The following is a 13,721-nucleotide window of genomic DNA, read 5'->3' as shown; positions in this document are numbered from 1 at the left end:
TCATTTTTCGTGGTTTTTTCAACTTTTTTCGCCAAAAATCAATAAAAATAGCTTAAAATTTGATTTTCTGATTAAAAAATCACCTAAAATCAATAAATTTCAGACAATCGGCCGCTCGGGAATGCAATAAGAGAGAAATGAGCGATTTTATGAGCAATACGGCCGCACTTCAGCTTCTACACAATGCCGTCAAGAGTTATGAGGTAGAAATGACGGAAAATCGCAGAAAAATTGAAGAAAAATCGCAAAATTTGATGAAAATGGCCTGAAAGGTCAATTAAAGCGGAAAATAACAAAAATCGTGGCAATTTTCCTATAATTCTCGAAAAAATGACAGATAAATCGAAAATTTGCACAAGTTTTCATGAAAAATTTTACAGTTTCGCATTGAAAACTCGGGAAAATCGAATTTTTCAGAAAAAAATCCATTAAAACCACTTTTTCGCTCAAAATCCTTCAAAATGCGATTTTTTAAATGCAAATTTGCTGAAAAATGCGAATTTCGCGTTTTTCAGTATTTTTCACTAGAAAAAGCTGTAAAAATGCGGCTTTAAACGCAAATTCAGCGAATTTTCCCTAATTTCCGGAAAAATTTCCATGTTGCCAAAAAATTGCCAAAAATCTTGCCATAATCCCCTAAATTTGCCAAAAAATTGCCTAAAACTTTCCAAAAAATTGCCTAAAATTTTCCAAAAAATTGCCTAAAATTTCCAAAAAAATTGCTAAATATGTGCCAAAAAATTGGCGAAAAATGTGCCAAAATATCCAAAATTCACCAAAATTTGCTTAAAAAAATTTCATAATTTCCCAAAAATTGGCGAAAAATGCCCAAAAGTTGTCAAAAAAACCAAAAATTTGCCAATTTTCCCAATTTTTCAGCGAGAAGTAGCGAATTTCTTCATTGCAAACGAGAAAGAGATTGCACAAATTTCTTAAAATCTTCCCAAAAATTGCTAAAAATTGGCAAAAAATGTGCCAAAACTGTCAAAAAAAAACCAAAATTTGGTATGAAAAAATGCCATAATTTCCCGAAAATTTGACGAAAAATACCCAAAATTTGCCAAAAAATTACAAAAAAAAACCATAATTTCCCGAAAAATTGCCGAAAAAAAATCCAAAATTTTTTCAATTTTTCAGCGAGAAGTAGCGAATTTCTTCGCTGCAAACGAGAAAGCCACATCAAAATACACTGGCCGCTTCGATTTTCGTCAATTTGCCAAGAAAATGTTCGATCCAATACCAACTGCACAACTCGGACAGTTGTACATAGAAATGCTCGAAGAAAGTCATATTTATATGCATTCTCATCAAAAAAGTCGAGTTGGAGCCAACGGATATCCACATTCATTTGTCTCAGTACCTGAATTATTATTGAATATGATTTTGGCCTATCAGCTACCACAGCAGAGATTTGTACCGGCTGAAAAGATGGAAGAAGACGGCGGAAAAGTTGAGGAAGATGGGGGAGCTGGTGGAGCTGGAGGATCAAGGAAAAAGCGACGAAATAGTGCGGCGAGAAAGGGAAAAAATGTGACAATCAATCCGAGAGTGGTGCTGGGAAATGAGCTGGCCGCCAAGTTGCTCGAGGAAATGCTCAAAATTCCGCTTGCGCCGGAAGTATGTGCTTCAAAAACTGGAAATTTCCCGTCGAGAAATATGAAAATTGCAATTTTTTGTACAAAAAATTGCCGATTTGCCTGAAATTTTCAATTTTGGTAATTTGCCGGTCTGTCGATTTGCCGAAAATTTTCAATTCCGGCAATTAGCCGGTCTGCCGATTTGCCGAAAATTTTCAATTCTGGTAATTTGCCGGTCTGTCGATTTGCCGGAAATTTTCAATTCCGGCAATTAGCCGGTCTGCCGATTTGCCGAAAATTTTCAATTCTGGCAGTTTGCCGGAAATTTTCAATTCCGGCAATATCCCGATTTGCCGGAAATTTTCAATTCCGGCAATTTACCGATTTGCCGGAAATTTTTCAATTCTGCCAATTTGCCGGTCTGTCGATTTGCCGGAAGTTTTCAGTTCTGGCAAAATGTCGGTCTGTCGATTTGCCGAAAATTTTCCAATTCCGGCAATTTGCCGGTCTGCCGATTTGCCGAAAATTTTCCAATTCCGGAAATTTGCCTGAAATTTTCAATTCCGGCAATTTGCCGGTCTGCCGATTTGCCGGAAAATTACAATTCCGGCAATTTGCCGGAAATTTTCAATTCCGGCAATTTACCGATTTACCGGAAATGCTCATTTTCGGCAATTTTTCGAAATTTCATCTGCAAAAGCTTTATTTAACAACTTTAAAACGGTTTTTTTTTCAGTTTTTAAAATAATTTTTCCTAATTTTTAAGGTTAAACCCTAAATATACTGTAAAAGAAGATTATATAATTTTTCTACAGCTTATATTCGAATTTTCAACTTTCAGTCAAAACAGTGGAAAACGGCGAAATACGTGCTGTGCCCGTCGAGTTGCCCTCAGCAAATGGAAGTATTCGGAGAGATTATCGCAAAGAACACAAAAAGCGGTTTGATTAGGTATGGATTTCGAAAAAAACTACTCTTTACTACGGTACCTAGGGTCTCGACGCGACAACGTTTTGTTACTGTAATTTGAACTCTATGGATTTCTGTACTGTTCGTAATTCTTCTATAAAAATTTATTAATAATTAAAAACTTGAATAACGCAAATCGTGTCGAGACCAAGAGCCCCATTTTTCGATATTTTTCAGGGAAAATTGGAAAAAGCATATATATATATACATGTATACATGCAATATATATATATATATATATATATATATATATCATTTACTATATATAAAGCGCTTATTCTGTGTGTCCATAGTTTGTAGTCTATGTAGTCTTTGTAGTCTGTGAAGTTTTGGCTTCTGGAGGGATTGTGAGTTAGGGCTAGTGTAGGGATATAGTCGGGGTACTGTAGTGGTACAATAGTGGTACGGTAGGAATACTGTAGGGTTACTGTAGTTTCATAAAAAATTAATTTTCCGCCCCAGAAGTCGGGGGCCGCGCCGAAGGTGCGGTCCACGGCTGGTACCTATATATTATTTATATATATATATATATATATATATATATATATGTATATACATTTATAAGAATGTGATGTATTTCCTTACTAATAGAGGAAATACGGTATATATATATAAATGAATATATGAATATACATGTATTTTCGAATTTCCCTGAAAACATTGAAAAATGTCACTCTTGGAAGAATTATGCTCAATCGATGAAAATCCCTAAAATTTAAATTACACTACTCTTCAAAAGCGTACATTTTTCACATTCGTGTATGGTTTTCAGGGAGAATCGAAAAATCTACGTTTTTCGAATTTAGAAAAAACAATCGAAAAACCGTTCCCTAAAGTCTCTAACTTTCGAGTAATATAACACTAGAAACATTTAATATTTCAGTTTCAACGCACTCAACTATTTCATGCATGATCCGATTCTAAATCGATATCTCGACGATCCGATCACAATTCTCCACGCACTGTACATTGGACCCCTACAAGCTCCGACTGTCGAGCTTTTCGCCACAAATCGAACAGACGTGTTCCGTCAGCGTTGCCGTGAAGTGTTGCGGATCGCGTTGCACGCCTCAAAGGATCCAATGACATTTACGTATAGTGTACCTGAATTTATCGATAAAAATCATCCGGATCGATGCAGTTATCGGGATTTTGTCGAGACTGTAACGCAGTTGATTCGGGATTTGAATGGAGAACATCAGGGATCTACGGCTATTCATACTGGATGGGCTTGTGCCGCTATTAAGGTGCTTACGGGATTTTGGAGCAAAAAAAAAGAATTTTAAGAAAAATTGAAAAATACACATTTTTTGGAAGAAAAAGTGATTAGAACTTTTTTTTAACAATTCAAAAATTATGGAAAATTCAAAAAAGTTTTATTTCAATTTTTTAATGATTAAAATTTTGGAAAATTTTTAAAAAAATCATTCAAATTTTTGAAAAAAAAATTTAACAGTTTTTAAAATATTAAAAAAAATCACTACAAATTTTGGAAAAAAGTTCAAAAAAAATGATTAAAAATTTTCGAAATAAATTCAAAAAAAAAATAAATAAAAATCACTAAAACGTTTGAAAAATGATTAAAAATTTTGGAACAAATGTAAAAATTAATTATTAATATTTTTGGGAAAAATTGAAAATTTTGGAAACATTAAAAAATTAATTCATAAATTTTGGTAAAACTCAAAAAAAAATCATTAGAAGTTTCGGAAAAAAATAAATAAATTCAACAAAAAATTGTTTAAAAATTAGGAAAAAACTCAAAAAAAAATCATTGAAAGTTTTTGGAAAAATTTTTTAAAAAAATCATTAAAAATTTTGAAATTTTTTAACATCTTTTTTGAACTTTTAAACATATTTTTCGAACTTTTCTTAAAATCAGGGGTGAGAAATTATATATTTTTTTAATTTAATTTTTTTTTCTTTGCATTTCAATCAAAATTTGCTTTTTTTTAAAAACAAGTGTTTTCTCCAAAAAAAAAGTTTTTTTTGCAGAAATTCGGACAAAAACGATATGTGGACAAAACGTGGAAAGACGAGAATTATTATGATTTAATTTGGACAGTACTCGCCCAGAGGCCACATCTCAAGAAATTCGTTGTCGACGTGTTGGAGAAGAATTTTAAGGGTAAAAAATGGAATTTTACGCGGAAAAGTGCTATTAAAAAAGTCGTTTTCAACTGAAAAAGTTATCCTTTTCACAAAAAATGGAATAAAAGAAGAAATCGAGTTTTTTTCTATAAAATTTTAGAGAAAAAATTAAAGTGCAAAATCTGAGAAAATAATTTATTTTTCAATGCAAAAAGTGCTTTAAAAAATTGAAAAAAAAATTTAAATCAAAATTTGGGTGAGAAATTTTTTTTCCTAAAAAACGGCAAAAATTGAAATTTTTTGAAAAATGTGTTTTATACAAATTTAAATTAATTTTAACGTTTTAATTACACAAAAATTCAATATTTGAGAAAATGTTATATTATATGTATATTAAATGAAAATTTTAATTCGAACTATATTTAAATTAAATTTAAAAAAAATAGAAATTTTGTTTCAGATTTGGACGCAGCTCGATTCTGGCGCCGAATGCAACCGTATCAAATGAATCCGACAGTAATCTTTAATCAAAATGTGATCATCGTGGACCCCCTCCAGCCAACTGATGAATTTTTGAATTTCCCGCCGACAGTACGACACATTCAAATGGTTACCAATGAGAAAGAGATACGAGATTTACAAATGTTGTTAGAGTATAAGGTAATACCTCTAAGAATGTTAAAATTGAATATTTATTTTAAGAAAAAAAAGGAAAAATCCGGAAAATTTACATTGTCTGGAAAAAAAGCTTCAAAAAATATTTTTTAAAGAATTTTTAAATAAATTTTTATTTGAAAATTTGGCGCAAACGGAAAAAATTCAATTTCCGTATAGTGAAATTGGAAAACAATATTTTTTTAATTTGTTTTTTCCGAAATAAAGGGTTTCATTTTTGTAAGTAAAAAAATTGCCGAAAAATGTCAATTTTCTTTGAAAAAAGTTGAAAATCGGATCCAAAAAGATATTTTCCGCAAACTATCCAAAATAAAAAGAAAAATAACTGAATTTCAGAAAAAAAAATACAAAAAAAATGTCAGAAAGATACAAAAAATTTCCGAATTTTTTTTGACGAAAAATACAAAAAAAAATCGGAATTTTTTTGTATTTTTCTAGCATTTTGATTCCAGAAAAAATACAAAAGTTTTCCGAAAAATCCAAATTTATCCGAAAAAATATAGCAAATTTCCGATTTTGATGAAAACCCACAAAAATCGAAAAAAAAAATTACAAAAAAAATGCAAAAAAAAATTCCGAAAAAATGCAAAAAATTATCCGACTTTTTTTTTCGAAAAATAGCCAGAAAAATACTAAGGATTTCCGAAAAAATACCAAAAAAATTTGCGAATTTTTTTCTTCAAAAAGTACTAAAATATTAAGAAAAATGAAAAAATTCCGAAAAAATACATGATATTCTCAGAAAAAAAAAGTATAAATTTTCGAAAAATACAAAAAAAACCTTTCTAAAAAAATGTTCAAATAAATAACCGAAAATTTTTCTTTAGAAAAAATGACCCAATTTTATTTTAAAAAACAATCCCAATTTTCGTTCAGGTATCCCGCGAGGAAAAGATCTACGTAGGCGTTGACGCCGAATGGAGTGCCTACGTTTCACCGAGCAAAGCCACAATCCTCCAAATGTCACTTCATGATTGTATTTATATCATTGATCTAGAATCGTATCAAATATCTCCTCAAAGCTATCATCACGTACTTTCATATCTTTTCGAGACGCCTGAAATCGTGAAAATCGGCTTCCAATTCGGCGAGGATCTTCATCAACTTCGTGCCGCTTTCCGTAATTGTGTGGCACTTTACAGACCGAATAATGTAGTTTGTGTCGGGAAATTGATAATGGATTTAATGGATGAAATTGGAAAATTGGAGAATTGTGATGATTTTCGAAAAGAATGGCTTCCACATCTCACTGATAACGAGACGTCATCGGCTGCGAATAGTAGTGTAGAGGAACAGGCAAATGAGACAATTGATACGAATGAATCGATGGATGAAGGAGATGGTGGAGGATCAGGAATTGTTGTCAAAAAAGAGGAATCTGTGAAACAGCAATTCCTGAATAAAGGATTATCGTTCATTTGCGAGAAATTGCTTGGAAGACCGTTGGATAAGACAGAACAATGCTCTGTTTGGGATAGAAGACCTCTTAGATGCTTGCAGGTGCTTAATGAGAGACAAAATTTTTTTTGAACTTTTTAAATTCTCGCCACTTTTTTAGAATTTGATCTACGCGCCAAAAATGTTTTAAAATTTTTTTTTTAATTCGAATTTCGCGCCAATTTTTTTTTGGAAAATTTGAATTTCTCGCTAATTTTTTGTTTTTAGAATTTGATCTACGCGCCAAAAATGTTTTAAACTTTGAATTTCGCGCCAAAATTGTTTTTTTGAAATCATTAAAAAAAAAACTTCTCTTCAAAAAACATTTTTGAATTTTTTTAAATTGCAGATGAGACAAAAAATTTTTTTTTTGAATTTTTCTGATCTATGCGCCAAAAATTTTTTAAAATTTGAATTTTGCGCCAATTAAAAAAATTTTTTAATTCAAATTTCGCGCCAATTTTTTTTGGAAATTTGAATTTCGCGCTAATTTTTTTTGTGAATTTGAATTTCGCGCCACAAATTTGAAAAATTTGAATTTCGCGTCAATTTTTTGAAACTTTGATCTACGCGCCAAAAATGTTTTAAAATTTGAATTTCGCGCAAAATTTTTTTTAAAAATTAAAATAAAATGAATTTCACTTCAACAAACATTTTTGAATTTTTTAAATATTGGAATTCTCGCGAAAGTGCGAATAAATTTTGCACCGAAGCTTTTAGAAAAATTTTAATTTTTTTTTATCTTAAAATTTTGAATTTCCCGCCAAAAAAATTAAAAATCAGTATTCAAATTTCGCGCCAAAATTTTTGAAAATTTGAAATTTTTTGTGCCCGAGTTTTTTTGTGAATTCAAATCCAAAATTAAAATTTCCAAATTTGAAATTTTTTTGAAAAACTTTAAAATATAGAATTTATTATCCTAAAAAACCGCCAAAAACCCCTATCAATATATTTTTGCAGTTACGCTACGCCGCAATGGACGCCTACTGCATGCTTTTGCTCTATGAGAAGTGCGCGACAATCTTCGCAAAATTGGGAATAAATGTGAACGATTTCGTGTCAAAACAGAGCCCAATCAGGATATCGTTACCGTTGCTCAGCGAGGAGAAGCTCTAATTATTTTTTAAAAAAAATTACTTGTTTGCCGCCGCCCCAAGCTGAATATTAATTGTTTTGTGCACATTTTTTCTTTGTTTTAATATTCACTTGTTTTTTTTGTGTCGTGTGTCCGGAGATTAAATTTTCGATTTTTTTCCTATTCAAATCGATATCCGGCCATACATCATCTGTAATTGCGCCCCTTTTTGGGGGTTCATTTTATTCTATCTACGGCAAATAAATATATTATTATCATGAGTTTAATTTTCAAAATACAAAAGATTTATCGATTTTCTAAGAAAGAGCGGAATTCCACGTGGTGAAGAAAATTATCGATTTTTTGGAGGAAAAGAAATTATTGATTATCGGGTATTTTATCGATTTTTGCGGAAATCTAAAAATATATTATCGATTTTTCCAACGTTTTGCCGAAATTGAGTGAAAAATTATAAAAAGTGTACTGAACTGGCCGCGACGCGACCGCAACACGTGCGCCACTGCGAAATCTAGTTTTTAAAGATTTATCGATTTTTTAATCTAAACTTTTCGATTTTTCAAAAAAAAAACCGCGCCGCGACCGCATTGCGCTCGTTATCGATTAATTTATCGATTTTTCCAAAAAAAAGTTAACCGCGACGCGACCGCAGCGCGCTCGCACTACAGTAAAATTCAGTTTATATAATACCATTTTTGGTAGATTTCTTTCGAGAATTATCGATTTTTTGTTCAAAATTATCGATTTTTCAAAACAAAATTCTACCACAAGGTTATCGCCTTCCTCATTGATATTTTCGCGCTCCATTGACAATCGCCCGCCGGACAACGCATGGGAAAGTCGTGCACTCCACACGGACAAATACATTTAGTTTTACAACTAAGGTCAAGCCGCGACGCGACACGCAACGCGCCGTAAATCTACCCGCGATATGGCCGAGCCAAAATGACCTAGTTTGGCAAACTCTTCCATTTCAATTTATGAGGGAAGCCAGAAATCCGTGTTCAACCGCGACGCGACCGCAGCGCGCTTTTAACAAAATTTTAAAAATTATCGATTTTTGTCCGCGTTTTCAAGCAAAATAATTTATTTTCCAATACCAGAATGCACAATAAATTACAAAAATCAATAATAGCCTATCGGCGAGTTCCATCCTCATAGAAGACACCTCCATCAGCCGAACAATACTTTGGACACACTCCCTTCTCTCCTCCGTGTCCATGAGTTCCATCTCTACCCGGATTTCCAGGAACTCCATCCATTCCTGGCTCTCCATCGGCTCCGGGCTCTCCAGGAGCTCCCTGGTCACCTCCAAGCCCATCTTTTCCAGGAATTCCTGGAGCTCCACGTGGTCCTTGTCTTCCACGTGGACCTGGAGTTCCTTGTGGTCCTGGGATCGCTGGGACCTCCTTGACATTTTCTCCAGGTGCTCCAGGGGCTCCTGGCTCCCCGTCCTTACCCTTCTCCCCGCGTCGCCCCTTTTGGCCGGGCGCCCCGACGGGTCCTTGTGGTCCCTTCTCACCGAACACCCCAGGTCCTCCAAGATTTCCTTGTGGTCCAGCTGGTCCTGCGGGTCCGAGGGGTCCTTGAGGACATGGGACACATGGTGGCTTGGTAACCGGGTTGCACGGGCGTTTCGTAGGTTTTCCCGAGTTTCCTGGGAGCCCGTTGGCTCCGGCTTTTCCTGGAGGCCCTGGACGTCCTGGGGCTCCGGGGGGTCCTGCTGGGCCTGGAAGACAGCAGTTGTCGCAGGTTGCGGTCGATTCCTCGTGGTCCTCGTGAGTGACCTCGGCTGTTGGGGCGGCGGTAGTTCCTGAAGGTCCCGAGGTACCGTGTGGCTCCTCTGGGGGTACGGTAGATTTGAGATATTCTAGAGTTGATGTTGGTTGTGATGGTTCGGATGCTGGAGCATCAGAGACAGTCGGAGCATCGGTGACAACAGCCACGTCATCATAGCCGTGAGTTGTTTCAGCTTCTGAAGCGTCTGGATAGGATGGGACGGAGCCTGTGGTGGTGGTTGATGGTCTTCTGGTCGTGGTGGTTTTTGTAGTTGTTGGGGCTTCTGGAAATTTTTGAAAAAACTATTTTTTGGAATTTTGAATTTGAAAATTCAAAAAAAAAAAGGAATTTCACTAATTTTTTGGATCTTCTGAAAATTGATCAGAATTTTTTAAAGTTTAATACACATTTTTAGGCCAATTTTGAATAAAATTTATTTTTTTTTGTTTTTTTAAGATTTTCGGCAACTTATGATATTTTTGTGATTCAAATATTAAAAAAATTATGTATGCAAGTTAAAAAAAAAAAACTAAAAAAAAAAGGTTGAAAACTCTGACATATATCCAATAAATGGGCGGAGCCTATTTTAAAATAAGCTTAAGCCTATTATCGTTTCTTGGTAAGTTTTTTTTTGGTTTTCATATAATAAAAATGCCTTGTAATTATAGTTATCCTTGTAGAAGATATAGATTAAATAAAAACCACTCCTATAAATCAGACCCCGCCCATTTCTTGCCTGTATTGTTTTTTTGATCGAATTTCCTTGTAATTACTCAAATTGTTGTTTTTTTTTTGTATTTTTCCACTTTCACTGTGAAAAAACAATACCAAATAAGTTTTTGAATATTTAATATAAAATTGAACAAAAAAATTTTCGGACTAAAAAATTCACTAAAAGCCAATATATGGGCGGAGCCTATTTTGAAATATTTTTTAGTTTTTTTCTAAATTACAGATTTACTCATATCTCACACCGAAGAGTTATGTTTTTAAAAGTTAAAGTTGGAAAAAAATCGACTCCGCCCCTTTCTTGGCTAAATTTTTTTCTCGATTAAAAAATTCTCTTTTTTTACACAAAAGTGGCTTAAAAAATGTATAGTTCATTATTATGCCATTTCAACATTTAATTTAAAAATTGGAAAAAATTTCTAAATTAGGCTCCGCCCATTTCTAGGCTATATTGCTTTTTCTATCAAAAATTCAAATTTTTTAAACGAAATTACAAAAAAAAAATTTTTTTTTTCAAATCTAATTTACCTGTTGTTGTTGTACTTGTTGTAGTAGTTGTAGTAGTTGTAGTAGTTGTAGTCTTTTTAGTCGTTGTAGTTGGAGCCTCAGTCTTTGGTGGTGGTGGAGCTGGAGCATCGTAAGGCTGGAAATTTCAGGCGTTTTTTTGGGGAAAATTTATGGCTAAAAATTGATTCAAAAACGAGGAATTTGTCGTGCCAAATAGGTTTACAACCAGTTTTGAATGAATGTTTTAAAATTTCAAAAAAAAATCAATTTTTGAATTTTTTTTTTCAAAATTTTCAAAATTTTTTTTTTCAAATTAACTTAAATTATACTTTACAGATACCCATTTTTATTATAAACTTACATTAGCCTCTTCTTTAGCCTCTCCAACAACAGGATAACCAAACTTTGGTGGAGCAAATGGAGTTGTCTCATCATTCGAGTACTCGTAGCCAGCTTGACGGGCGGTACGGTTGAATCCACGTGTAAATGAGGCACGGAGCATGTAAACGTCAGTCCACAGCGTTTTTGCGTTGTTCTGGAAATAAATTTTTGGGATTTTTTGAATTAAAAAAATTTTGAAAAATTTTGGAAAAAAAAAATTCAAAATTCAAATTTTCAACTTTAAACCTAATTTTCTCAAAAACTATAAAAGGTATCAAAAAGTCGTTTACTAACAAAACATAGCAAATTTAATTTTCTACATTTCATTAGTTATCAAAATTTTGATATCTTTCACCCCCGCCAAGATTTAACAGTTCAAAGCTCACCTGACACTGATTCATCTCGATTTTCATGGAATGCTGAACCTCCTTAATGTATCCATGAACAATTGGTAGAGTTACACAAAGTGCAATAATTGCCAATGTTGATACCGTAACAGTGACATAACCGATGATACGGTAGGCCTGGAATTGTTGGAAATATTTCCGGCAAATCGGCAAATTGCCAGAATTGAAAATTTTTGGCAAATCGGCAAATTGCCAGAATTGAGAAATTTCGGCAAATCATCAAATTGCCAGAATTGAGAAATTTCATGCAAATCGGCAAACTGCCAGAATTGAAAAATTCCGGCAAATCGGCGAATTGTCAGAATTTTAAAATTTCGGCAAATCCTCAAACCGGCAATTTGTCGCTTTGTCGAATTTGCCGAAAATATTCGGCAAACTGTGGTTTTGTATATTTTTTCTGTAAATTTCTGGATTTCAATTTTTATCGGTAAAATGAAAACTTGAAAAAGACACTGTTCTAGTCTTATAAAAATTCCTCAAAAATTTTCCGGCAAATTGATTTCCCGCAAATCGGCAACTTGCCGAAAATGAAATATTCCGGCAAGTTGGCAAACCGATAATTTGCCGATTTATCAATTTGACCAGAAAAAAAATTGCCGGAAATGAAAAATTATATCATACATACTAAGCCAATTTTCTATAAGTTGAAAAAATGTTGGCCCAGAAAAACAAATTTTTAGGCCAAAAACATTTTTTTTTTTCGATCAGCATCCTACCTTAGTATTGGAGTCAACCTCCATTAAGGAATATTAGGCAATATAAATGTCAAGCATCTCCATCCATATTCCACGCTTTTATACCGATTAGATGAACCACTTTTTTGGCACGAAAAACTTGGTCGGCGCCATGGTTTTTCAGGCGGCGGCTTCTCAATTCCGATTCACATTTTTCAGGTTCTGGGGAAGAAGTGGTGATTGAACAGATATCCACGGGGTACAAAAAACGGTGATAGATAATGATGTAATGATATTGGGAAGTAGTGATAAGAGGGATAAGTGATAGGAATTTTGGAACGGGGAAGTGTTTCAGGGGGGACTACAGTACTACTGTAATTTTGAAATGGTACTACAGTACTACTGTAGTTTGGTTATGGTAACAAAGTACTACTGTAGTTTGATTATGGTACTACAGTACTACTGTAGTTTGGTTATGGTACTACAGTGCTACTGTAGTTTGGTTATGGTACTACAATACTACTGAAGTTTGATTAGGGTAACAAAGTACTACTGTAGTTTGGTTATGGTACTACAGTACTACTGTAGTTTGGTTATGGTACTACAGTGCTACTGTAGTTTGGTTATGGTACTACAATACTACTGAAGTTTGATTAGGGTAACAAAGTACTACTGTAGTTTGGTTATGGTACTACAGTACTACTGTAGTTTGGTTATGGTACTACAGTGCTACTGTAGTTTGGTTATGGTACTACATTACTACTGAAGTTTGATTAGGGTAACAAAAGTACTACTGTAGTTTGATTATGGTACTACAGTGCTACTGTAGTTTGGTTATGGTACTACAGTACTACTGAAGTTTGATTAGGGTAACAAAGTACTACTGTAGTTTGATTATGGTACTACAGTACTACTGTAGTTTGGTTATGGTACTACAGTACTACTGTAGTTTGGTTATGGTACTACAGTGCTACTGTAGTTTGGTTATGGTACTACAATACTACTGAAGTTTGATTAGGGTAACAAAAGTACTACTGTAGTTTGATTATGGTACTACAGTACTACTATAGTTTGGTTATGGTACTACAATACTACTGAAGTTTGATTAGGGTAACAAAAGTACTACTGTAGTTTGATTATGGTACTACAGTACTACTGTAGTTTGGTTATGGTACTACAGTGCTACTGTAGTTTGGTTATGGTACTACAATACTACTGAAGTTTGATTAGGGTAACAAAAGTACTACTGTAGTTTGATTATGGTACTACAGTACTACTGTAGTTTGGTTATGGTACTACAGTGCTACTGTAGTTTGGGTTATGGTACTACAGTACTACTGTAGTTTGGTTATGGTACTACAGTGCTACTGTAGTTTGGTTATGATACTACAGTGTAGTTAGA

General features: G+C 33.7%; 2 protein-coding genes and 1 non-coding gene across 3 annotated transcripts; 1 reads left to right on the top strand and 2 right to left on the bottom strand.

Annotated features, from left to right (window-relative positions):
- The first annotated feature begins 82 nt into the window (after window positions 1-82).
- Y57A10A.13 (3'-5' exonuclease domain-containing protein) lies at window positions 83-8,105 on the top strand. Its single transcript, NM_064189.6, has 8 exons — window positions 83-203; window positions 1,138-1,617; window positions 2,419-2,528; window positions 3,430-3,793; window positions 4,542-4,674; window positions 5,098-5,297; window positions 6,189-6,812; window positions 7,710-8,105. The coding sequence occupies exons 1-8, from the start codon at window positions 138-140 to the stop codon at window positions 7,863-7,865; spliced, it is 2,133 nt and encodes a 710-aa protein (NP_496590.1). The 5' UTR covers window positions 83-137; the 3' UTR covers window positions 7,866-8,105.
- Window positions 6,221-6,515, bottom strand: anr-2. The gene is made up of 2 exons (NR_101759.1): window positions 6,349-6,515; window positions 6,221-6,305 (listed from the first exon to the last, which is right to left on the bottom strand).
- Window positions 8,106-8,915: 810 nt separating the features above from the next.
- Window positions 8,916-12,412, bottom strand: rol-1 (Nematode cuticle collagen N-terminal domain-containing protein). Its single transcript, NM_064188.6, has 5 exons — window positions 12,362-12,412; window positions 11,625-11,762; window positions 11,219-11,392; window positions 10,879-10,993; window positions 8,916-9,904 (listed from the first exon to the last, which is right to left on the bottom strand). Exons 1-5 carry the CDS (start codon window positions 12,383-12,385, stop codon window positions 8,979-8,981), a joined length of 1,377 nt encoding a protein of 458 aa, NP_496589.1. The 5' UTR covers window positions 12,386-12,412; the 3' UTR covers window positions 8,916-8,978.
- Between the last annotated feature and the right edge of the window lie 1,309 nt (window positions 12,413-13,721).

The sequence above is a fragment of the Caenorhabditis elegans genome, chromosome II (genome assembly GCF_000002985.6).
Source record: "Caenorhabditis elegans chromosome II".
NCBI lineage: Eukaryota > Metazoa > Nematoda > Chromadorea > Rhabditida > Rhabditidae > Caenorhabditis > Caenorhabditis elegans.
The sequence above is the reverse complement of the archived record's forward strand: the minus strand, read 5'-3'. Positions and strand labels throughout refer to the sequence as shown.

Excerpts from the sequence above, each read along its gene's own strand:
- Y57A10A.13 (NM_064189.6), top strand. The coding sequence starts at position 138 with ATGAGCGATTTTATGAGCAATACGGCCGCACTTCAGCTTCTACACAAT. Across the intron at positions 4,675-5,097 it reads GTTGGAGAAGAATTTTAAGG|ATTTGGACGCAGCTCGATTC; the intron begins GTAAAAAATGGA and ends ATTTTGTTTCAG. Across the intron at positions 6,813-7,709 it reads GACCTCTTAGATGCTTGCAG|TTACGCTACGCCGCAATGGA; the intron begins GTGCTTAATGAG and ends ATATTTTTGCAG.
- rol-1 (NM_064188.6), bottom strand. The coding sequence starts at position 12,385 with ATGGAGGTTGACTCCAATACTAAG. Across the intron at positions 11,393-11,624 it reads TCGAGATGAATCAGTGTCAG|AACAACGCAAAAACGCTGTG; the intron begins GTGAGCTTTGAA and ends ATTTATTTCCAG. Across the intron at positions 10,994-11,218 it reads AGGCTAAAGAAGAGGCTAAT|CCTTACGATGCTCCAGCTCC; the intron begins GTAAGTTTATAA and ends TGAAATTTCCAG.